The following is a 25626-nucleotide window of genomic DNA, read 5'->3' as shown; positions in this document are numbered from 1 at the left end:
CGCTTCTGCCTCAGAACCAGCTAATTTTGTCATGCCCGCATAAGAGTGCTTCTTTCTGTCTAGTTGTGCATAAGCATCCGCCCTAGAACACCTCTGTTGAATGATGTCCAGAACATTCTGTTCTTCTGAACGCTTGGGACAGCCAGCATCATCAGCCGAATGACTGTCGCCACATAGAGTACAAATGGGACTTTAAGATGCACAGTGGTCTACGGAATGGTTTTCCCCGCACACTCGGCAACGCGTCGCAGATTTGCAAGCTTTGCTGCTATAACCGAAGCGCCAGCAATTCTTGCAGTGCAACGGTCGAGGATGTAGCGGGTCGACTCGGTACACTATGGGCCAAACCTTTAGCTCAGACGGGCATGAAGATGCTGCAATTGTTGCAATCACAGACTCTGTCAGCACACCGGAGCCATTAGCATCTCTGGAGCAGCGGTAAACTGATAACACGCCAACATCGGCGTCCTGAAAGTCGTCAAGTAATTCCTGAGGAGAAGCCGATTGGTCCACGCCAAGGATGATCCCTTTTGAACATGCAAGTTGCTCTGGAATAAAAGGCTTTCCTGGAAATGACGCGAAGGATGTGAGGCGCAGCAACTCTGACACGCACTGCACATCCGAGGATCGGAACAGAATGCCCTACGGCCGAAAGGGCGCACTTTAGATATTTCTAGGCGGCGGCTGGTAACAGCCTTCAGCTTCTCCTGGATCATTTTAGAATTTTTCAATTTTATTGCCCCGTCTCCAAAGGGTACAAGCGCTACTGGGATGTCACTGACGCCATTTCGACTGAAAGAATCCAAGGGCAAGCTTTGGGCCGGCAGGCTGGCGAACCAGGGAGCCGGACCCCCACCCATGGAAGCTAAATACATTGCACAAGGCCTAAGGAGACATTGCTCCTAGATATCGGTACAACAATAAAAAACACCTGGCCAAAACCCCAACACGTGGAACGGCCTCAACGAAGAAGAAAGAAGGGAGTCCGCGTCGGTCGACCTTCGGAGAACTTCTGAAGAGAAGACCTGAAGAGCCCTCATGCCCACACACACTCGAACGTCCTAGCTCCCCGAACGCAGAGTCCCACTTCGAGTATCCGAGCGTTCAGCGTTCGTCGCCGTCTTAAGCGCCTGCAGCCACTTAATGTTCTGGAGCCGAAGGCCTGTCTTATATGAATTGTAACTGATCTAAAATATCATTATCCTTTGGCTGTAGCTTCTAGACTATAAACGATAAAAAGGCGCCGCTCAATGTGAACAATAGAGGGGAAAGCCTCAGGGTGCTTGTCAACGATTCGACCAGAGGGCTGGCCTTCGTCTCGGCAAAGCGTGTATCAATGGTGGGGTTCAACTCAGGCCTTCACTCCGAGGAGGTAGGCCTGGTGAGGGGGGAGGTGGGCGTGAAGTGGGAAGGGTGTTAGGATGGGGAGGGTGAATGTTTTATAGACATGATGGCCGCTAAAGATGATTAACCGACTGTCATGCAAAACTGCGCAAATAAAAAGGCAGCTCAGCAGAAAGGAATGCTGCGGTGTTGAGCATTGAGGAGAGGTAGCTGACGTGGGCTTGAAAGGTTGCGTCCAGCTTCGATAGGTGGCTTGGTATGACTGGCTGCGTTGATCTCAAAAACTCAGATAAAAGGATAAAAGGATAACAGAGATCATAGTAGATCATAGCAAAAGTAAACACTGTATAATTGAATTTCATTGTAATATTGTTTGAGACATGAGTTTTTTACTGCTTCTATGCATTTAAATCTACGCAGAGCCCTGGCTCGGGTACAGAGTTTTTTCTTTCAGTGATTAAAGCAAGCTCAGTTCTAACATCGTCATGGGTAGTTTGTGCTCTTTTTGTGTACATATTCTCACTCACTTTGGTGGCTTCTTTTGTTTTAAAATATGGGCATAACTGTATAAGGAAGCCGGCCCCTTCAACACTGACGCACAGTTAGCACGTGGAGTTCTATGACCGGTAACTGGTGCTTGCTGCTTTGCGGAGCCAGGCATCCGCTGAAGTGCAATTAGCACACTCTGGCAAGCGGATGGGGGCGTCAGCGGGAAGCGGCGTGTGGCGTTAACGATAAAGCGATCAGGCTTGGAGGTGCACAAAGATCCTACGCGTACTGTGTTATTCTAGCTATGGTGCCGCGCAGTGCGTACTTTTTAGTGTCGAAGGCAGTGGACACTGGTCCGTTCACTAGACAAGCATGCCAATGCCATGCTTGGTTGCTTTAGGAGCGTTAGCATTCACTGCTACGTTTGTGCTAAGGTTCCACGGTGTCTTCGCTTCTGAAAACAGTGAGTACTTGAAAAAAAAACTTGTAGCCTATCTCTTCTCCGAGAATAGGCAGTAAGAGGTAGGAAAGTGTAGGACATTAGAGGACGCCTCATAAAACGCGATAGCGACAAGTGCAGTGTGGTCCAAGCTACGACGTCGGCAAATCCAGCTGCTCTGTTGACGCTGGTGCTTTGTCGAATTCTCCTCGTGGCTGAATTTCACAGCGTAGATTTTAATTGCATTTTCTTTGTCTGAGTGTCGAGGTTTTCATAGTAGTGACAACTGAGGGGCAGATAATACGGCAACCACCCGGAAGTCAAAATGAGAGGCTGTTGAGTGCGTGCATGTCCTAGATTGAAAGAGCGTCAAGTATGAGGAAGGTTACCGTAAAGAGAAGAGAGAGATAATGAATGAATGAATGAATGAATGAATGAATGAATGAATGAATGAATGAATGAATGAATGAATGAATGAATGAATGAAAAGGGGAAGGGGTACAAGAGAGAAACTGAAGCATGGAAAAGCAGGGAGGTTAACCAGACGATACTCCGTATAGCTACCCTACACATGAGGAGGGGAACATAGGGGAGAAGAAGGTAAGAAAGAGCGGCAGCGAATTGACTTTTTCACTCTCCATCGACCACTATGACAAGGGGACAGACGGCGCACACTTAAAGCCTACAGCTGTCAGGAACTCAACCCCGAGTCCTTTATGAATTTCAGGAGCGGAAGGGGTAAATGGTTTAGTGGTCGTAATTAGGACAGTTCTGTTGAGGCGCACCGCCATTATAGGCGGAGAATTGTCGCATCCGGTCTCACACCTCATTCATTGTGGCGCACATACGCACATATGGCACTCATGTCAGTAGATGGAGCTCCTATTGCGATACGAAGTGCTACAGGTTGGTCGGTGTGCGTGTCTGATCTGTGGCGAAGATCAATTCGACATCCGCTCCGCTCTGACGGCACCGGAAGCATTGGGCGGGCTGTGGTTCAGGATTAGTTTGGTCCTTTAGAAGGTGCTGAAGGGTGCGGAAATGACATCCCTCTTTGTAAATGAGGTCCTCTGTTAGTGCAGTTAACGCTTGTAGCCTGTTGAAGGCAACCTAGGTTGCTGGACCTATCATGGGTGGGGTCGTGTCGAGGATCGATGGCATGCCCTCTCGAACGGGAGCTTGCAATTAGGTTAAAGGAGGCGTCGTTTGGAGCCTGGATCAATATAAATATGCACCGGAAGTACAGGTGGATGAGTTCGAAAGTTACTTTCGGGGGATTGAATGCAGCACTGATGGCAACTTCGTGAGCGAGCTCATTCCCAGGTACTCTGTGCGGTCCTAGGCACCTTACTACAAACACTTCTGGGTGCAAAGGAAATTCGGGCAGCCTTCAGAAAAGCGCGGCGCACGTGGGAAAACCAATTGTTAAGATGCAGATTGCTGAGTTGATGGAAAACTTCTGTGGAGCGTGTGCATACTGTTATCCATTTTTTTGGTGGAGTGGAAGGGAAGTAGTGTGCCATCTTTGAGTAGTTACTGAGAATCTCTCAGTGGGCCTAACCAGAGCATGCCTTTTCCTGGTGGTGATCTGTGTACAGACGGTGTTATCTAGTCGGTATGCGCGTTCAAAGTTTTGCGATTTCTACGTACGAGAAGTAGGAATATACTTCTAAGCCTTAAATCTTGGCTCTTTTATGCATAGGGGTACTATTTTTTCCGAGGGAAGACAATGAGAGTGACATTCACTTCCAAGAGATATGGAATGCTGTTGCTGCGTAACAAGCCACAGAGCATAGCCCAGAAGGAAACCAAACGAGCTCTGAACTTTAGACGATGGCTGTACACTCCACTATTTTAAAGAGAACATACAGTTTTTTCGGTTTGTGGGGTTTACGTCCCCAAGTGACACAGGCATCGCGGGATGCCGTAAGAGTGGACTCCGGAAAATTTCGGCCTCCTGGGATTCTTTAACGTGCACTTGCATCGCACAGTACACGGATCTCTTGCGTTTCCCCTCTATAAAAATACGATAACCGCGGCCCAGGCATTTCAGGTATGCTGCCGTGCACCATAACCGCTTATCCTCCGCGGCGGCATAAACAATTTTTGATTCTATCAGACATCTAACAACATTTTTTATTCTAACAGCGCACAGATGAAGATAGCTTAACAGCAAAAATATCGTGAATTCCTTGTTTGCAGCTAGATTTCTATTTTTATAACTGTTTTCTTTCCAAGAAATGGCGCGTTTTATGTGCGCGCATAATATTCCTCACCATTCGTCAATATTCTTGTCTTTCAGATGATGATCTTTCAGTGTGATAGACAGACAGCGATATCCGCCAGACGAACGGCCTCTCACGTTTCTCTCTGTAACCGGCATCGGCAATGGGCATAAATAAGTTGTGCAAGATGGACCTAACACCCGTGCAAAGTTCAAACCGACGCAAAATAGGGCTGTACAACCCATAAGGATATTCAACATTTTTCTTTCTTGTAAAAACGCTTTGATTATCATGGAATGGCCTAGGTAAATCTATAACTGCGCAGGATTACTTGGAAGATTCGCTGAGGTCTCAGCCTCATAAGTCCTGTCAACAAGCTAGACCTTATGATCGTGTTCAGTCTGCATTGGTTTCGTTTTGTTGTCCGCTCGATGTGTACCTGCTGTATTACAGTATGAAGGAATGCAACAGGATGGTTCCATCTTTGTCCTTTGTTGAGCCGGACTTTGGCAATACGGCTCCAATGTTAGGCCAATTAACTGTGGTGCTTGGGATATGTTTGAACGCATGCTTTGAAGACCAGAGTTGCCGACTATCTTCCGTCAAATATGCCGCACTTGATGTGAGCGTTTATGATACCTCAATATCTTGTTTCTTTAAACCTTATCGCTGGCCTTTGCATTACTGTCTGTTAATTTGTATTGCGTTGCTTATAATTCACTCCTGCAATGTCCCAGTGGGACTAACAGTATGTTAAAAAATAAATAAATGAAAAAGAAATTTTATATGCCAAATTTGGCCCGTGCCAAACGCGGAATGTGCAAATTAAGAAAGAAAACAGAATAAACCTTTCAACCTAAGGGTGTGTACGCATGCATACGCGCGCACACACACACGCTAACGCGCACACTCCTGCATGTGTCCACATTAAATATGTCGCGGCCTATATTGCTGTTCCTGTGACAAAATTGTTGCAGATATTGAAGACCATCCCCAGCTGACAGAATGTACTGAACATGGAGTTGCCCGTTGCTACATGGCGTACTCTATGGTCTTCCACAGGCCACAACTGCAGTGGAATGACACTGCTGAATTCAACGAGCAAGCCTTCGGGGAGGCGTGCAGGTAGCAGTTACTTTTTTGAACTTGGGCACAGTAAACAATCCTTCGACTCCGGCTACCCTACACATTAGGCGATGGAATGGTTGACGAAAATGCTTGCATAAAAGATTTCGAGCATGTGGTCCGCATAAATGATGAAAGCTATCCAGGACGGAAGCAGAAAACCCACCAAATGATGGTTTATATATTTAGTTTTGAAAATTAGGCGTCAAAATTTTTATGAAATGAATTATCCTCCCATTCCGCGTCTGTCTAGCAGCATGGCAATATTACGAAAGTTACATGGTGTTATATTTTTTGGCGATTTTTATATGATGATGAAATCCCACTTTTTAAGTCTCTAATGTTTGTGCAGGGTGGACTGATGACGAATAGGAGTAACGCTAGCCGTCTTTCGAATGGCGACTTAATGAGAAAGCATTGCTTATTATACAAGGTGTCTCAAATATTGCTGCCACTTTTTAAAAGGTAGGCAATATTCTACGCTAGACTAATATCCTGAAATAATTATCTAACATCTTAAAATTCGCTTTTGGTAACAAGAGCCAATTCGGCAGTTGTAGATCGTGTTGTAGAGCAGTATTAAGTGTTTTCAACAAAGAAATCGTACCACAGATTTTTATACTGGCATGAAATAAAAGCTCGCGGAATACAAAAGCTGTCAAAACATGAGCGGGGCTATTTCAGTGTTCCAAGATGAGCTCGTTGAGTACTTATTCCGACCATCTCCATCGCAGCTTAGCGTTTGGAGCGGCAGCAAGATATCCGCTGAAACCTGCTAACCCTTTGGCGGGCTTCCTTTTTAGGCTGGTAAACAAATCTATGCCAGCAGTACGTTCTTGCGAGCACTTTAGGGTGATGTTCCGGTCAGACACTTCTTCATTGAGGGTGATAATTAAATAAATGACCAATTAGTATTTATTATTTAACTATATTTGCAGGACGAAAAAAATACTGCACACTAAGCCACACGACTGCCAACACCACTCACTTGCTTTCAGTAGTCTGGAGCACTAAACGTCTTTAAAAGCAATTCTTGGTGACATTTAGCTTAGATACCTGCTATTCATCCAAGGTTCTTCTGTTTTCTTTTATTGGGGTTTAACTTCACAAAGCTACTCAGACTACGAGCGACGCCGTGGTGGAGCGCCCCGGAAATTTCGACCACCTGGGGTTCTTTAACGTGCGCTGACATCGCACAGTACACGGGCCTCTAGGATTTCGTCTCTATCGATATTCGACCGCTGCGTCCGGGATCGAACCCGCCTCCTTCGGGTCAGCAGCCTAACGCCATAACCACTTAGCCACCGCGACGGCTCATCTAAACTAAAACAAGCAAGCAAACAAAAAAGAAACATTAACAATAATTTGTTGTGCATGCACTCTTTCTGTTCTGGTTATTTGTTACCCTTGTGCACAATATTCTTCATAGCCTATTAAAAGCCGTCTGCTGAAAAGTAACGTCCCTGTAGTCCCATTCCAATCCCGTAAGAACCAGAGAAGAGGGATAACGGACAAGAATGAAGGAGAAAGACACGGACAGAAATGCTGAACTGTTCGGAAGAAACCTGTGCGACGTATTTATACAGTTTCCTGTCAGGAACCATGACCCACAAGCAGAGCAAGACAATTTAGATATGACAATGACTCGTGGTCTCTGAGAGGAAATGATATAAATGCAGTGCACTAGTTTCTTCCGAAATCAAGTTGAACGCTCAGCGCCTCTGTCCATGTCGTCCGCCTTCATTACTGTTCTTTGTCCTTTTGCGCTGGTCCTTATAAGTTCATTGCTTACCAAATAGCCCAAAAACAAGTGTTGCTAAAATCCTTCCAATCTGCTTCGTCCCGCCGCGATGAACAAATTTAAGACGCACAACTCGCCAACCGGCACAATTCTCACATCTTTAGCTGGTTGTGAGCACCGGGTACACCTGATATCTGACATGAGAACCTGACATGCTAGCCTCTTTGATGTAGGGTAGCAGCTTTCTTCGGAGCTGTAATAAACTTTCGGTTTCGCTGTCTTCAGGATCTTTGCAGATAACTTTTTTGTAACATGCATGGCGAACCTTGCTTCTTTTTAGCTGTTACTTTCGGTGGAGGATGATATATTGCACAATGTGGAAGCAACATTTCTGCACCGCGTTCTTCAGACATAAAATAGCTCTGCACTTTTTATTTAGCTTTGAGTGACAGGTGCTGCATGGCACCAAGGTTTTCTTTGTTCCTGGGGCGTAGGTCCAGCAAGGTTACAGTCGCCAAAAAAGGTTAAAGGGAGGTCTAAAAAGCTCATGGCCTTGCGGTCTGATAATTCATGAGTAAAACTAAGCAAGTTATAGCATGATCTAAAACAGTCTAAAATATCATCGGCTGCATTGTGCACATTGCCATTGGGTTAAACAATGAAAAGTACTAAAAAGTCATCCACATACCATAGGACTTCAGTCACACGGGTCAAATTCAATCTTCAAGTTGAAGTTCAAATTCAATCAAGAAGTGAAAAAGAGCGAAAAAAATCTGAAGGCATCTAAGTCTGCTTCATCTTTGGTTGCAGGCGCGAAAAAGCAAACAACACAAGGCAGAAATGCGGGAGGAGCGCCACTCACAACTGATTTATTCGAAGGCAACATGCACAAATATATGCCGTCTTATATGCAAGGATTACTATCATCTTGAAAGTTGATATGATAGCGAAAGGGTGAAAACATTGTTATCAGTCTTAACAACGATATGTACGTGTCGCTGAACCACATGGTTACTTTCGTTTGAATACAAAAAGCTCCGATTAATTCCCTAGCTTTGGTATCTCTGCTTTTTGGGAAAAATCGCACACCGGAAAAACATGGCTCAAAGAGCATCACGGGCAAGATTTGATATCTTCAAGAATATCTGAGCCTTATTTATATTGCTGAACATTTCTGTCATGTTCCCCGATTCCCTCGTCAACGCAGCGTTAAATGCACGAAGAATAACTGTGGGGGGATCAGGGGTTGTGCGGGACATTCGCCTGCCTGAGAAAATGTCATCAGTTCTTCGGAAGGGACCCAAGTATGGACTTGATTCACAAGTGTCGCCGCAAGAACTGATTGCCATCAATCGTCGAATCGCCAGTAAGGCTAATTCAGAGGAGCATGAAAAGTGCCTACTTGAGGGCGTTGACTGCCTTCTCAGATCCTGCAACCGGGTACCTGTTTGTCATAAGGGAACTTCACCCCTAGTCATTGTCTTTCTTTATGGGAAATAACCTAGGGCGTTTATAAGCAGATCAGAAAGGTGAATGTGTAGTTTTATATGAAGTTAATTTTAGGAAAGAGCAGCCCGGGCAATTGAAAACAATTTTACGATATCAATGTGAAAGCTACGATAGTTAAGAACAGGGCTGTTGCTATCTGTGAGCAGCTATAGGTTTAGTCCGCCTTGGTAAACAGATTGCCAAATGCAAGAATAATGCATTGAAAGTGTTCTATTTGGTAAAAACGCACAAGAAAGAATTGCCCTGTATAACTGTTGTTACTGAAAAAGGGTCTTGGCAGAACTCGCTTAGCCGATTCTTGTTTGAAAATTTGGGTAAGCGTGATGTGGAAGACCCGTTTCTTAGCAAAAAATACGATGAAGTTTGTGAATTCTTAAAATTGCATTGTGAATTGTGACGCGCCTTTTCGGTAGATGTGGATTTATTTTATTCTGTTCCCAAGAAGCCTTCTTCACTGCAGTCAGAGAGCGCATTGAAAGTAAAGAACCTATATCTTTTCAAAATACTCTGGGTGTATCCATCGATGATTTTTTAACCCTTTTACAGTTTTACTTACAATCCCCCTTTGTAACATGTGACGAGCAGTGTTTTCTGCAGAAAGCTGGCATATCTCTATGCTCCTGTGTCGCGCCTGTTTCGTTATTTTTCCTTCACAAATGGATAAAGTTTTACACCACGTTTTACCACTGTTGGGATTCAGATAGCAGAATCCCACACCTGCCACCAGTAGTTGGAACTCAGGTAGCGTGACTGGGCCGGAGAAGAGACGAGGACGATCGGAGGAAGAAAACTTGGAAAACTTTATACAAAGAGTATTTACATAACGTACAAGTACGGGCAACTGAGAGTGCTTCTCAGCAAAGAGAGCTTCTTAGCAGTCGGGAGTCTCTCCCAGCAAAGGGTATCTCAAGAGGGGGGCTCTCCTCTGGTACCAAACCAGCAGCTCGTTAAATGCTCTTCGTATTCCTGTCACAAAATTCGGCGCTTGTTCGAAATAAACCGGCGCTGCGCGTAAGCAATCGCGCACGCGCGCGGTAAAATAAAACAAGAAAACATCGGGGAAGGAACCTCAGGGGTGGCGTGAGTTTCCACTCAGCTCGCCGGCGCGGCGCGCGGGGGGGGGGGGGGGGGGGGGGGGGGGGGGGGGGCATGGCCGCGCGCGGCGTCAATTTTTCTCGAATGTTGGAGAAGTTTTTGCTTCTTGTCGACGGCAAGGTCGTAACCTTGACGGCGCCAAAGTGATACCCTCCTGCCTTCACTCCCGCATCGATTACTCAGCGTGCTGCGAATGACCTAGATTCTTCTAGAAGGTGGTTTCTGCGCTCGACCAATGGGGTCGCGCGCCCGGCGCAAAAAGGAGGAGTTTGTGCGGTTGAAGCTGCGTGTATGTGCGCGCCTGCCCTGGCGCGAAGGAAAAACAGACGCGGTCCGCGCTTATAAATGAGGGGCTGCAACCGCTGTCTGTTAGCCCGAGCCGCCGTTCAAGCTTCCGAGAAGCGCGCCCGCTCGACTCCCGGGAGAATCCACTCTCCCAGCCTGGACCAGCGAGACAACGTGCGCCAGTCTGCGGATCGGCCCATCGTGCTCCTGAAGTCGTCGGACTGTCGCAATGCCCGGTGAACAAATTGTGTTTTGTTTATTTGTCTCTCAATGTGTTAGTGCACTTTAGATGCAAAGATTTTGTTGAATTGTTATCTCTCTCAAGTGTTACCTTGCACGTGTTGCGTGGTATTGGTTAATCACATTGCATGTTCTCGTACAAATGATAGTGCAATCCTTTGTATCGTATAATAATAATAATAATAATAATAATAATAATAATAATAATAATAATAATAATAATAATAATAATAATAATAATAATAATAATTATAATAATAATAATAATAATAATAATAACTTTATTTGCATCACACGTACATGATGCCGGAGGCCAGCAGAAAAAGCTGTCATTAAGGCAGCTTGACAAGGCCGCAGGCCCCCACACTGGCAACTACAGGTAGCGGTCAGCAACCGCAAGACAAAATGCATGAAAGTGTGAAACCGCAAACAAAAGCTATACATTGAAAAAAGGAAGTTTCCACGAAAACCTGACTGCAACAAGAGGGCACACACTTTCAACAAATCCCATCGCCGGAGATATATAGACAACATAGCAAAATGAAAGTGACGCTTTGAGATAGTATATTGTGAGACTCTTTTGTTGTTCTTATTTTTAGTTCGTAAAGTAGTGGTGAAGTTTCTTGAAAGTAATATTTTCGGGTTGTATGTTTTTCTTATGCAACGTATTTAAAAGCCTTGGTAACCGGTTTTTTAACATTTGTAATCCATATGTTGTCCTACATGTTTCAACATGTATCTTCGCTGTATAAACTTTGTTTTGTTTTGTGAACCTTTGGCTCCGACCCATTCTCTGGCTTGCGTCCGGCGAAAGCTGTGCACCAAACGACCAACCCCATGTCACTTGGTAGGTGGTTTCCAGCTGAGTTTGCCACGCCGAGTCGAGGGCGTCTCCTCTGTGACCGAGGCCGCTACCTCCCCCCCCCCCCCCCCCCCCCCCCCCGGTCTAAGGGTGTCTGGGAGCGCACGCAAAAGTGCGCGAAGTGGTGACAATTCCCCACATCCCTTGCTGGGGAATACAGTTCGAAGAAATGTCCACTCACGCGATGACACTGATGGTACCACCCACGGCACCTGATGTTCTCTCGCAGCTCGGTCGAGGGAAAGGGAACAGGACCCGGTCACGTTGTCGTCCACGTGGCCTCCATGTGGGCGCGCACGTGTGTCCGGACCGCGCCCATGTGGACCCGGAAGGCGCCTGCGTGACACAGGAATGCGGGCTGTCTCCCAGCAGGGGTTGAAAGATCTTTTACTGATGACCGGAACGCGGAACCTCTGTTGAAGGCGCGGCACTAGGGTAATTGTTCAACCCCAGCTTGACTGAAGGGGACCACACCGATCTTGTACTTCGTCGTCTGATGACCGGAACGAACACGTGGGGACGCTATTATCGTCGCTGCACCCGATTACCTGTTCGAACACGTGGGAACGCTAATATCGTCGCTGCATCCGATGGCCTGTTCGAACACGCGGGGACGCTATTATCGTCGCTGCTGCCGGCATTCCTGCAGCCGCGTCTCCCTCAGAGGCCTCACCTACCCTCGCGGTGGTCCTCAGGGAATCATCCCCATGTCCAAATTCGCCGAACTCGACAGCAGGAAGGAAGCGCGAGCACAACACCACCTAGCAACGTTTTTAAATTGTTGTGATATGTGGATGATTTTTTATTCATTTTTACTAAGGACGGAAATTTGACCTTCGAAGAAAGTGCGCGCGATATTTTATCCTTATTTCGGCAACATGGAAATGGCTTACGTTTCACATGTGAAGCACCTGAAGGTATTGTTTTACAGTTTTTAGATCTTAGTGTCGAGTTTTGTGAGGAGCAGGTTTGTTGGGCCCATGCTCCACGCACAAAGACGGGGCTTCTGCCATATCAATGCTCATTTCAAACTAATAAAAGGAATGATACCTTCCATTAGCATCGAATCAGCCCCAGAAAATCATGCTCTCACAAGATGCACCTAAGTTTTCAAAACCAATTTTCCAGGCTGTCTTCAGCTGGGTCCCCTGGTTCGCTCGTAACGACGGTCGCTGAAAGCCTCCTAAAGAAGATGAAGAGAAAGACTGCGAGAGCTGGGCAATATTGCCGTCGAGAAGAGGTGGTGCGACCGGTGGTGGTGCCCCACGGGCACAAGTTAGCCCAGAACTTGAAAAACGTCGCGAGCAGGCATGGTGTGCCGCTTGCCTTTCAGCCCATCAAAAGCTCGAAAGCTTTTTCTCTCGTATTGAAAGAGGACGCAAAGAAGAGCGGATGTGTGGCACCAAACAATGGCGATCACTCATGAAGTGCGCTGATGGAGTCTGCGAAATTCCCCTTTCGTGCGGCCGCTCCTATATAGGCCAAACTGCGCGTTGCGTTAACGACCATATCAGGAAACACGAAAGAAGCGTTGAGCAAGATAAAGGAGCCCAAATATGCCTATGCATATAAGGTTTTGCCCGTCCCTCTCTTGTGAGCGATGTTTTTTCGGTGTGCGAATTCTCTCAAAAAGCAAAGACACAAAAGCTAGGGAATTAATCGAAGATTTTTTAATTGCAACGAAAGTAAGTATGTGTGTCAGCGACACGCCCATATCGTTGTTAAGGCAGAGAACAATTTTTCACCCGTTCGCTATCATAACAACTTTGAAGATGACAGTATTCCTTGCATGTAAGACGATATATATCCGTGCGTGTTGCCTTCGAATAAATCAGTTTTTGAGTGGCGCTCCGTACCGTCTTTCTGCCTTGTGTTGTGCCTTTTTCGCGCCTGAAACTAAATATGAACTGTTAACTTGCCCAGCAAGACGTTCAGTCGGGCACGCGGCCTTAGCGCATAGGAACGTAGTTAGAAGAAACGGCCGGCGCGTTGTGTTTCTATGTGTGTGCTTGCCGCTCAGCGGCGACGAATGAGAGACACCCCCCGAACAGCAGTTACGGGAGCATCATCCGATAAAACCGAAGTCTGCGTCTGGGAGAGGCGGCGCCTCTGTAACGGTCGTCGGATTCCGGGAACCAGTCAAGATGCCTTCACAAGAAGCCGACCGAAGGGAACGACGGGGAAGCAAGGAAGAGAGAGAGAAGCAAGCTGGAAAGGAGGACCGGGAAGAGACGACCGAGAAGAACGGGAGAGACGGATGGTTAATGCCGAGACGAGAGGCCGCATCCTGATGGCAGCAAAGTTGGCTCAAATGTGTAAATAATGTAAATAAATTCTTTATTCCGTGGTGATCTGGCTTCGTCGGGAGGAGCGTGGAAGAGGTAGCAAGAACCTGCCTGCCTCGTTGAGTTAAGTCTGCTTCCGTGTAGGAATGCGAAAAAGTATGTTTTGAGAAAAAGAATGGTTTCTGAGGAAAGGACAGGGCGCAGTAGCTCTCAAATCTCGTCATCTCGGTAGACACCTCAGCCACGCCTTAAAGCATGCAACTGAAGGTGTATACGCTGTCGCAAGTTAGGCTCCAACTTGTTATCTCGACATCTCGGTGGACACATCAGCCGCACCTTAAAGAAAAAAACAGTCTCAGAAATTCAAGGTGCAAATGTCATCGGTCCGAATCCCTGTCGCAAGCTAGCCCCCAACTTTACTAAAACATGTAAGATATATACAAAGAGAAATGGTCTGATATCACCCAGAATGCTGTGCGGCGAATGGTAGCTTAAAATTTTAGTGGATGTATTCGGGAACACTGCCACCACAATGAGGTCAACCATTAATGACATCGCTGGGAATTCGACTGCACCTGCGATATCGGTTGCCCATACCAGCGTCGTCGCTTCGGCGGACGCGGTCTCGCGCCGCGTGTCTCTTTCCATCATTCTTCCTCCTCTCTTCTGTCCCTAAATTTTCCGCCATCCTGTCACATCTCGCACGCTGGCGGTCAGGGTTCTATTCCTTTCTATATCCCATTTCTTCTTATTTTTGCTCTCTTGCCTCATCACTTACATGACTCATGACGTTACAGGGAACCAACTTCCGGCGACACATTTTGTGGATATTTACAGCGTCAACATAGCCCTCTAAGCCATTCGCATTAATAAATGCTAGTTAAATTTAGCGCAACACAACACTCTATGCACATTCCATTCTTCTGGGCATACACGTCAGCATTAAAGTGCACGAACGTCTAAGATAGGTAGGCCGTGCAAAGTTATAAAAAAATCACCTACAGAGCATCCGCACATGTTCCAGAACTGAACCGCACCAGATTCGTCGATTAGGTGGCGTGCTGCCTGAAGTAGCTCACCACGGGACACCGAGTAGCAAAGCTCCTGGATGTCTATAAGAGCAGCCAAACTTGCATTTTCAATTCCTTGCTTTAGAGCCACTGTTAAATTCAATGAACTTTTAAATGAAAATGGATCACAATGTTCCAGGCCAGAAAACTGTTTTTATGAACTCTGCGACAATTTTTTCCAACGATCCACGCTCTGTGATGATAGTTCTCAGCGGGATATAAATTTTGTGCGTTTTCTGTATGGAGAACGCTCTTAGCTTGTAGCCTTTACAAGAACTGACCACCTTTCAAGCCTGTCAAGGTTTTACGTGTAGAGAATATTCATTCCTTTTCCTTTCACTCTTGCTGTCCTTGTCTTGGATATAGTAAAACTGTTGTCTACAGCGACCAGCACTTTTCCATTAATGACATCTTTTGGCATAACAATGAAGCTTCCATCCATATCGAACTGCAGTAGAGTTAATTCCTCAGCCTGAAAGTAGTCGAGAATGGGGAGGAACAGGTTCTTGTTCTGCCCCGTGTCCCTTCTGTTGAGCTGGCCCCACAGAAGGCAAGTAAGCTCCTTCTGAACTACAGGTCATCCTCTCCTGTGAAGGTGATTTGCCTGCGATGTGGCGTACGTTGCCAGCCAGCTCATGGCCTAGCTGCAGCATAGGGTGCTAGGTAATGCTTCAGTCCTTTTCAAAGAATTTCGCCGAAGGACATACAGGCCCGCATGCCCATGGTGCGGAGAGACAGCCACGCTATACCACGCCACATGGGAATGTCAAAAAAACCTTGCAGTCACAGTCATACATAATGCCATGCCTAAGAAATGGGAGGTGGCACTGTCCAGCTGGGAACCCGGAGATCGGCTTTCGCTGATCGAACGGGTCCAGCCTTCGCAGCCGCCGCAGGAGTCCTGGACTAGGGACTCCACCCATGAAGACGAGTCCCAAGACGCTACGAACAATGCATATACGTTTTGTCTTCCTTTCGTCGCAGGCGCTTCAAGTCATTGCTAGACCTATGCTCCACGAACATAGAAATCCTTGCTGCCATACAACTCCTGCCACTAAAGACTAACGAAAAGGGATATAGCTACATTATGTATGACGAACGCGCTGCAGAAGAGTCGCTTCCACACGGTGAAAGATAGTTTTCTGCACAAACAACCACGACTAAAAGAAGCAGGTTTCCCAATACATGTTATCAAAGGGGTCTGTGTGAAGCTCCTGGAGACAGTAAAACCGAAAGAAACAGAGCAGGCAGAAAAAAAGAAAAAAGAATAAGGTTATGTCTTACGTGCACACACTTTCGAGCAACATTAAGAAGGTTGCGAACACCGTGTCGAAGTTTCTCGGCCCCGAAAACTGGTTAGTTTGTCCAGGAGCATTGGTCAGAAAAAAAAAAGATAAAACCACAGTGCACTATAAACAACGCTTGAGAGTGCGTCGCCTGTGCAGCGCAAGTTGTCTACTGCATATCGTCATCGTGCGGAAACATTTACGTCGGCCAAGCGGGCCACTGTTTAAATGAGCGGCTTAGAGAATCAGAACGTTTCAGAATCAGAACGTTTGTTCACGCAGAAATTGATACACAAAATGCTGTGTAGTCATCAGGATCCTTAGCCGCTATGGCTAGTGATGGATCCATTACAAACATTGTCAGAGTTAAACAATCACTATATGGAGCATTGCTATGAGCAACAACACGTGTTTAGCTTGGTGCATCAGATTGCTTGTTAAGGTAGTGGCGTTTTAGTTTAGAAACAAAGTTGGACGTGTATTTCATGTAACACGGCACGGTATTCCATATTTTAGCCCCGATAAAAGAAATTGAGCGCCGCCCGTATATGTTGTGAGCTATGGGTAAATTAAAATTATTGTGCTGTGCCTGCCTAGTGTCACGTTTGGGAGAGATGAATATGGAAGAAGGATGTGGAGAGTTCGTGCTAATTATCTGGCGGACTAAAATGGCCGTTTTGTACTCACGTACATTGGTGAAGGGCATTATGCTTAATTCATCAAAAAGAGGTTTGGATGGTATTGCTCTCGGTGCATATGATATTATTCTGACAGCCCTTTTCTGGAGAGTGCTAACTTTTGCTAAGTAAGATGCGAAGGTGAAACCCCAGGATTCAATGCAGTATATTAAATTGTTATGGAAAACGCTGAAATATATCATTCGTAGTGTGTTCTGGTCAAAATGTTTTTGTGCTTTAATTAGTGCATAGCACCCAGAGGTTAACTTTTTGCATAAGTTTTCTGTATGAGGTGCCCAGTGTAGATTCTCATCAAGAGTTACTCCTAAATATTTGTAGCTTTGAACACGTTCAATTGGTAATCCATCGAGATGCAGACTACATTCTACGGGGGTAGATTTACGACGGGAGGTGAAAGCAATGAACTTTGTTTTTTTAACATTTAGCGCTAGTTTGTTAGTGCTAAACCAATTTGCTGCTTTTTAGAGGCTATCATTTGCAAGTGATTCAGCCTTTTCTGCCGAATGATGAGGTATTAGTAGAGCTGTGTCATCTGCGTACATGACTGCTTGTCCATGCTCAATGAAACGAGGAAAATCATTTATAAAGAGGGAAAAAAGCAGGGGGCCAAGTACTGACCCTTGCGGAACTCCTGTCCTAACTTCCCCCATTGAAGATCTTTGATCTGAGATTTGCACGAATTGCATGCGGTTAGTTAGGTAGCTACGGAAAAAATTGCTGGCTGGTCCTCGAAATCCATAACTTTCAAGTTTCTGTAACAAAATGTCATGTTTAACAGTGTCGAATGCTTTTCTAATGTCAAGGAATATGCCTATAATAATCTTGTTTGAATTTAAAGCCCGGGTAATTATTTCTGTTGCTGAATGTACTGCTGTGCCTGTAGAATGACCTCTGCGGAAACCATGCTGTTCTCTGGCTAAGATGCCATATTTTTCAACAAAATCCTGTATTCTCTTAGCTATTAGTTTTTCGAAGAGCGTATTAATGCAACTCAGTATGGTGATTGGGCGGTAATTTTCTACATCATTGGAATTGTCGTTTTTGTAGATCGGTACAACTCTCCCAATCTTGAGCGTTTCAGGATAGATACCCGATAAAAAAAGCCTGATTAAATATTTTTTCCAGTGGAAGGCACAAAATATGAATGTTGTCCTTAATGATGTTCACTGATATGTCGTCATGACCCATAGCTTTATTAGGCGACATCTGGCGGACGACAGCAACAATTTCGGCAGCTGTTATCTCTGTGTAAGCAAAAGTACTAGAGCACGGAGTTGGCAAAACAGTACAAGAGTTGATTTGCAAGGTGGCAGCTATACTATTACCTATGTTAAGAAAAAAATGGTTGAACGTTGAAGCAAGACATGCTAGGTCAGAGTTGAAGGCACTGAGCTATGGCAAAATACTACATTTCTCGAGGGATCTAGTAATGGAAGCGATTATCCGCCATATTTCTTTTGAGTTACCTTGGGCTTTCTTAACCAGGTTGCTATAATACTGTTTTTTTCGCCTCCGCATCATAGAAAGTGACATATTCCGTATGCTTCTGTACTTTTCCTTGTAATAATTGTTGTTTGGATTTTTCATCAACTTAGTATGCCAATGCTCTTTTAGTCTGATTATGGAGAGTATTTCTTCATTCATCCAAGGACAAATAGGTGAATGAAGGCGCCATGCTCTGCGAGAGTTGTATTGCTTTTGGACGCAACATGATGAAAGCAGCGTGCTGAATGCATTATATGCTTTGTTGGCGTCATCAAAATCGATGCTTGAAAAGTCTTTTTCTTGGATAGAAATTTTTGTTGCCTCATAGTCCCATCTAGGTGACATATGAGTGTTGTCCTTGGAATGATGTACAGCTATTTTAGGAGCGATAAGAAAGGTCGGGAAATGGTCTGTAATGTTATATTTTATCACACCAAATTTCAAGGGGCTGACATCCAAATTTGATAATATGTGATCTATTGTAGATGATGATGTTGGCGTTATTCTGGTTGGACTTGCTATATGGTTTTGAAAGCCGTAGGATGACAAAAGATTTACGTATTCACTACTAGATGAAACAGCTGTGTTTATGTTAACGTCGCCACAAATACCCGTCTTTTTTTCCTTATTTGTGAGGCTGTACAGTGCCTCTTCTAGTTTGTCCAAAAATGGCTGAGTTCTAGACATGGGTGGACGGTACATGACACCAATAACCATGTTGTTCCCTAGTTCTATAAAGAGCATTTCGTAGTTACCCATACTGGTCTCTGTAATGTCCAGTAATTTTTTGTAAGTGATTTCCGATGACAGGTAAAAAGCTACACCACCGCCTCTAGAACCAGCCGCTCTTGGCAAGGACACAAATTTATAACCAGGTAGATTCAGAGATTCGTCTCCTTTAAGCCACGTTTCTGAAATTGCTATGACATCATATCGCATTTTCTGGTGAGAAAGAAAGGCAGCGAGTGAGTCATAGTTTTTATGCAGACTTCTAATGTTGCAGTGTAGTAAAGATATGTTTTTTCCACGTATTCTGGCTGTGTTGTTCAGCATTTTTATGCTTGTCGCTATGTAAGCGCAATGCTTTAGAAAAAAGGAAACGGCTATACTATCTTAGACAGGTCGTCGTGAGTGGCTATGTGTATGACAGTGGAATGACAGATCTATGCCTTTCCATGACGGGGATAATTTTTCAAACCATTGGAGGAATCATAACTGCTCTCCGTAACTTAAGAACACCACCATACTTAGGCGGGTTAAAACAAGGAGGCAACACAAAATTTTAGAAGCATATCACATCATAAAAAGAGAAGATACTGCATCAGGATCCGTACGTCAGCTTGTTCCATAAGGAAATCCGGTTCTTAAGATCTTTAGAGCATCCATATATATCTAAAGAAAGCTTGGTGCGAAGGACACTTTTTACCTGTGTTATTGGATGGTATTTCTCATATTTGTGTGTTGTCATCTGTACATGTCCGACTGCATTGCTGAACGGTATATTTGTGCGATCCTCAATGAAATAAGCACGGTTGATAGTCCACCGTCGTCCTGCGTGCTTCTTTGTGTCTGCGTCTTTCCGCTGCTTTTACTTGTTTCAAAATGCACCATCTCGCCCAGCTCTCCATTTTACAGTCATGGGGCCCGAGTACAGGTTTGCGCGGCTTTACATCACGTTCATGCAAATCTGCACTGTAGCGCTTATTAGAAAGCGTAACATGAGAAAAGAAATTGGAAGCATTTTCATTTTTTTTTTCAACACGTGAATATTCCAAAAACTACACAACATTGCCAAAACCAGGAAATAATATTAATTGGAAGAGCCTTCTACTCCTGTGAAAATGCAAAGTGTAACGATCACATTTTAAGATTTCCTTAGGAACATGAGATTTTTTTTTTGTAAACAGCCATAAAAGCTTTTCAGATTTCAAAAGTGCGATTCCGCTTGGCGCTCAGGCCTGTAAAATTTTCGAGTAAATCAAGCCGAAGGTGAGTGCCTGAGGAGTGGCGCACAGCCATTCCCACAGCCTCACGATACATTCTGAGGTGCATATGCCGGAGCGATGAGGGATAGTTCGACGTATGCTGTCGCCCAGCCAGGAGCCTTGGCTTAATCTGCAGTGTAAGAAAGGGAATTTGCCTTTGTTGTTGTTGTCCACACTCTATGGCACATGCCCACATAGGGGGATTGGCCAAAAATTGGGGGGCAGAAAGAGTTCTTGAGGTAAATAATTCTTGGGCGGAATTAAAAGAAATGGTAAGGAGGGAAGAAGTAAACAAAAAGGAAGAACGAAATGAAACGAGCGGGAAATGCAGAGCGAACGCAGGAGATCGAGACTGATCTTTATAACCGAGTAAATTAATGATAATCATAATTGTAAGAATAAAAATAATAATGAAAAATTTTTAAAAAGTTATCGCCCCCCCCCCCCCCCCCCCCCATGGTAGCCGTCTTGATTCTATTAAAAAAAATTGCACGGCAGTAAAAACAGACTTATGGCTGTACCCAGGTACGGTGGCTCCAAACGACGATAAGACTGGGCTGTTCAAGCAAAGCCCAAGCTGTTCTAGTGGTTCCTCTAAAAACCGTCTTCTCATCATGGTGTACCGGCGACAAAACCGCAAAAAATGGTCTATGGTTTCGTGCTCACCGCAAAATACGCAGACGGGATTAAGCGCCAACCCACACCAGTGCAAATTAAAATTTAAGGGTGGGATCCGGCAGCAGAGCCTTGATAGAGATACCTCAACCTGCCGTGAATGGCATGATTGCCTGCTCCACGAATGCCTCAGGTGCAGGCAATCTTCAGACCTTAAAAGAGGTCCAGTTGTCGTTCCTAACAAATTCTGTCTTCGAAACCTCGCTGCTGTGATTGACGCTGTAGCCGGAACGATAGGTAGCACGGGGCCAATGAGGGACGCCTTTGCCAGGCAGCCCGCAACCTCATTGGCTGTCACACCGTTTTGACCTGACACCCATATCATGTGAAGAAGGCTCAAATGCGGAGGGAGTAATGAATGGGAGGTGTTTAGAATTGACAGATCTACAGCCGAAGCAAGGGACGAACACAAAGAAAGAGAATCTGTTTTGGCAGTCACTGAAGAGAAAGATGGCTTATAGTTTGCGAAGAGCAAGCACCACCGCCACAAACTCCGCTTGGAAAATTGGGGCGTAGTCGGGAAGCCGCAGAGAAAAAGACCAATCTAGAAGCGGGCAGAATATTCCCGCCGCTGCCTTTTCATCACATTGGGAGACGTCAGTAGCTATCGTTAAGCTACTAGGTAGGCTTTGTAAATGGTCTTCTAACAGTCCATTTAAAATGCGAGGTGCATTTGTACCGCACACATTTCTTTGTAATGAATCTTCCTCGACACTTATTTGAAAAAAAAAGGCTTCAGATATGATTTCGTTTGTAGTAAGAGGCAGGTAATTTATTGGATAGGATGTTTATCTGAAATTGTGGCTGCAACAATGCGACGCTAATTACAGATTTCCTTACGAGTGCTTCGTTTCATAATGGGCCTAACCCTGCTGCTGATGATAATGATGAAAGCATGACAATGAAGTGGAACACTCTAAATGTGCAATTTATTTTTTACAGGGCCTTTAACGAGACGTCACACTGCTACGAAGGTTTTACCCGTTGTCCGGCGTCAATGAGAAGCAACTTCACCCGAAGAGAGGAAGGTTACCGAGCGCTTCGCGCCTTCGTTTGCGACACACAAGCTTTCAAAGGTGAGATACTATGAGGGGGTGAAACTTCGTATACGTCCCAGCGGCCGCGATTTGCAAACTGGAGCGCCATTTTCCCCTTCAGTTACATTCATAACGGCTGGCGGTGCAGTTACGGCGTATTAATCTCCGTGAGAGCGGACGACCGAAACACGCGGCCGCGGGAGTGCTCGCATGGCATCTGCTTCACGCCCGGACTGGTCCAAAATCGGGCCCGCTAGGGGAGGTAGGTAGTTGCGTAGTTGTCCGCCTGCTCAGCGCGCGGCCGCGCGCCGGGATTTAGTTGGGCTTTCGTACACCTTTTCTTTCCTGTTTTGGCATGTTAAAATTGGTTGCCCTGCTGGTCAATAATGATAGCCGCTGCGCTGGACCTGTGTGCGGAAACAGAAAAATTATCTTTAGGATTTTATTGACGCATATATATATATATATATATATATATATATATATATATATATATATATATATATATATATATATATATATATATATATATATATATATATATATATATATACACGCGAACATACATGCATACATACATACATACATACATACATACATACATACATACATACATACATACATACATACATACATATATCCTTCCCTTTACTTTCAGTCTAGAAGAGGGATTTCTAATTATACACTATATGTAAATGTTACAGCATTCCATATGATGCAGGTAATGTGTGGCGGTGCACCAGAGGTGATATGTTCATCTCAAACGGCGCCGCTGACATTTTTAGTAGATAAATTAGCGCATCGTTCACGCGATACATGTGGGATCATACCGTGCGTACTGTTGTCCACACAATACAGGAGGATCATTCTGTGTATAGTGAGCGCATGAAATTAAGAGCACACACGATGTACGTTACATTCATATATAATTGAAAAAAAAAATGTTTAGTATTTAGGTGAAAGCAAACGACTATCCCGCAATCGCCTTCACTGCCCATGCTAATATATGCGTCATCAGTAAAATTTAGTTAACATACAGCTACATAATCAGTTTCCACTATGTGCAGATTCTTATGCGGAACAAGCACGATGATTCAGTAACAGCACCGGATAAATTTTAGTTCATGATAGACGGCGCCAAAATGAGCTGTGGCTCCCAAGAAAGCGAGTGAAGTCAGCGATTCCCGACGTATCCGTGCGGGTGTCGCTGAACTCTTCGCAGTTTCGAAGGCCACGTGGACAAAACCAAGCACCCCCGTAGTTGTCGCAGCATCGACATCACTAACACATGAAGGAACGCGACGACAAAGTGTATGCGACCGACGTCGCAAAGCAGGCGACAGTGCTTGAGATAACGCGACTGACGTTGTTCCTGTAACACTCAAAGTATCATCGACGGTTGGAACTGCCGCGCCGGTCAGAAATTCACAGGAGATAGAGAGGGAAAGAAATGTTTTCTCCATGCAGAACCTTCTTGCTGTTAGATCTTGTTCTTTACTACAGACGCTAGCCCCAATTACAGCTTCAGTTACGTTCATAGCGTTAGGCGGCCTGTTACGGCTTCAGCCGAGGTTTCTCCAATTAGACGGGACGGAAGTTGCTCGCCCTTATCTTAACAGTGATACCACGCCTAGTATTTTGCTTTACGGCAGCTGTGCAGTAAAAGCAGAACTGAGGCCTCCGGGCAACCGGCTGCTATAGTCGTATACGGGTAACGAAAAGGGCGGCATTTTTCCCGTCAAAGACCCCCCCCCCCCCCCCCCTTCCAGCCAATGTCTTCGGGCAATTAACATGAACCTGCTTGCGTGAAAATGCACGGAGTGGCAGATAACAGTGAATAGCCCTCTCCTTGCATTATCTAGACACTCCCGACGTTGTCTGGCTAGCAAATTAATGAGAATCAGCCGACGCCATTGGATGAAAAGGGTCCACTGACGCGGAAAAGGAAATGTTTTCTTGAATTGTATTCCACTGTAGCAAACCTCAGTTTTTCATTCCTTGCCCGTGGGCATGAAGTCCGGAGCTTCGTGTAAAAGTTCTGATTTAAATAACACGAAAGATGTTTAAAATTGCTAGGTTTAAGCGCAGTTTTAAAGCATGAATAAATACAATTGATTGTGAACGGCTTCGGTAAGCTCGTGATGTAAACAGTTACAATTTCTGAAAGGAGTATTCGAGCTGTACCTTGCAGATATTTCACAGTCATGAACTGTAGCTCTAGTCGTAAACTGTGGGGTGCTTTTCTTACTTTGTGAGTAATTTCTCAGTGCTCACGCGAAGAAGTTTGGCACCCGTGCACAAGAGCTTTCTGTGAGCCCGTGGCTGGAAACATTTCTCAGCAGGCAAAAATGTAGAGAAAAGGGGAACATTTGTGTAGGAAGGAAGTGGTAGGCGCAGAAATAAGGCATCTGTATTCAAAGACAGTCCTAGTGCATAGGACACATCCGAGCACAGGGTTTTCTTTTAGGTATGAACCACATAACCATTAGTCGAATTCGTCATGTGGTTTAATTCATGGCTTAAAGAGAGGCCGGGGAAAGCCCGTCGTTTCTTACATTAATACGAGCATTTTAAAGAAGGATTGGAATGCTGAACTTGCAGTCCAAGTGAACGCATTTTCTACATCCGGGGATCCTGTGCGTCATGTAACACATGACGGATCATGTTCACGATCATTTCTAAGGCTCAGCCTATGTGAAGTGTCCGCAGCTTCTAAAGCGAAGTCTAGCTGTGAGGAGCCGTACCTAGCTTCGAGGGGGCATTTGCTTATGTGCAGTTCCTTTTAGCACAATGCCGCACTGAAATGTATATACATAGGAAGTGAAGGCCTCGTAAGCTGCCGTGTTACCTATTTCACCCAATTTTCACTTGTTTTAAGGTAGAACGTTATCCAGCTCCAGAGGTTGTACACATTTTGTTGCCCGATTGATTTTTTGCGTCTTAACTAATAGGCAGCAGTGGTACGACTACCATCGCTTCCTAGCTGGCGGCTGTGACGTCACAGGCGGTAGGAAGCATTGGCGATGACAAGGTCTGATCTATTTTATTTCATTTATCTGCGTGTAGAAACAGCACAAGAAGACAGAGCGGTGTCACGTGTCTTGCCATTGTGATGTCACAGGCGGTAGGAAGCATTGGCGATGACAAGGTCTGATCTATTTTATTTCATTTATCTGCGTGTAGAAACAGCACAAGAAGACAGAGCGGTGTCGCGTGTCTTGCCATTGTCGTTATTACGTTCTGCGCTGTTTCCATACGCCATGTTGAATCAAGTGGCAGAAGCGTCAAGATGGCAAAATTTCCAGGTTTTCCAAGCCAAAACAATATTGGGCTCCACGTTGGGATCGCAATCCATAACCGTGACTAGTTTTGACGACATTTTTTTAGGAGAAGTGTGATAAAACACCACTCATGTAAAGTGCTCCTCAGCAGTGTTTTTAGAATGTGTCGTGATGCTGATCGCCTGCTGCTACGTCCAATGCGTTATTCTTAAAGCATCGAGTATTCCGGATTTGCTCTTCCTGGCAGTCGTAATACTCAAGATCCACACCACTTGCCTGTTTGGCATCTTTTGTAACGATATATTTTAATACTAAGCACCGAATTTAAAATGATTAATTGCGATTGTGAGACACTAAGAACAAAATAAACGGTTGATAACTATTAGATAGACCGCTCTCCGCCCCCCCCCCCCCCCCGCCCCCCCCCCTACGCAATGCGGCAATATCAAGGTATTTCTGGCCATGCTTGG

General features: G+C 45.2%; 1 protein-coding gene across 2 annotated transcripts in view; it reads left to right on the top strand.

The window, feature by feature from the left end:
• Positions 1–2104: 2104 nt before the first annotated feature.
• Positions 2105–25626, top strand: part of LOC144132481 (uncharacterized) — a 39136-nt gene continuing 15614 nt past the window's right edge. The window contains exons 1-3 of one of the 2 annotated variants that reach the window (XM_077664923.1): positions 2105–2296; positions 5475–5622; positions 21781–21914. In XM_077664923.1, the coding sequence (XP_077521049.1) occupies positions 2206–2296; positions 5475–5622; positions 21781–21914 (373 nt within the window). In that variant the 5' untranslated portion in view covers positions 2105–2205. Of the gene's footprint in view, positions 2297–5474; positions 5623–10297; positions 10489–21780; positions 21915–25626 lie in introns of those variants that run through there. The other variant, XM_077664924.1, reaches the window with a different exon arrangement.

This window comes from Amblyomma americanum, chromosome 5 (assembly GCF_052857255.1).
Source record: "Amblyomma americanum isolate KBUSLIRL-KWMA chromosome 5, ASM5285725v1, whole genome shotgun sequence".
NCBI lineage: Eukaryota > Metazoa > Arthropoda > Arachnida > Ixodida > Ixodidae > Amblyomma > Amblyomma americanum.
The sequence above is the reverse complement of the archived record's forward strand: the minus strand, read 5'-3'. Positions and strand labels throughout refer to the sequence as shown.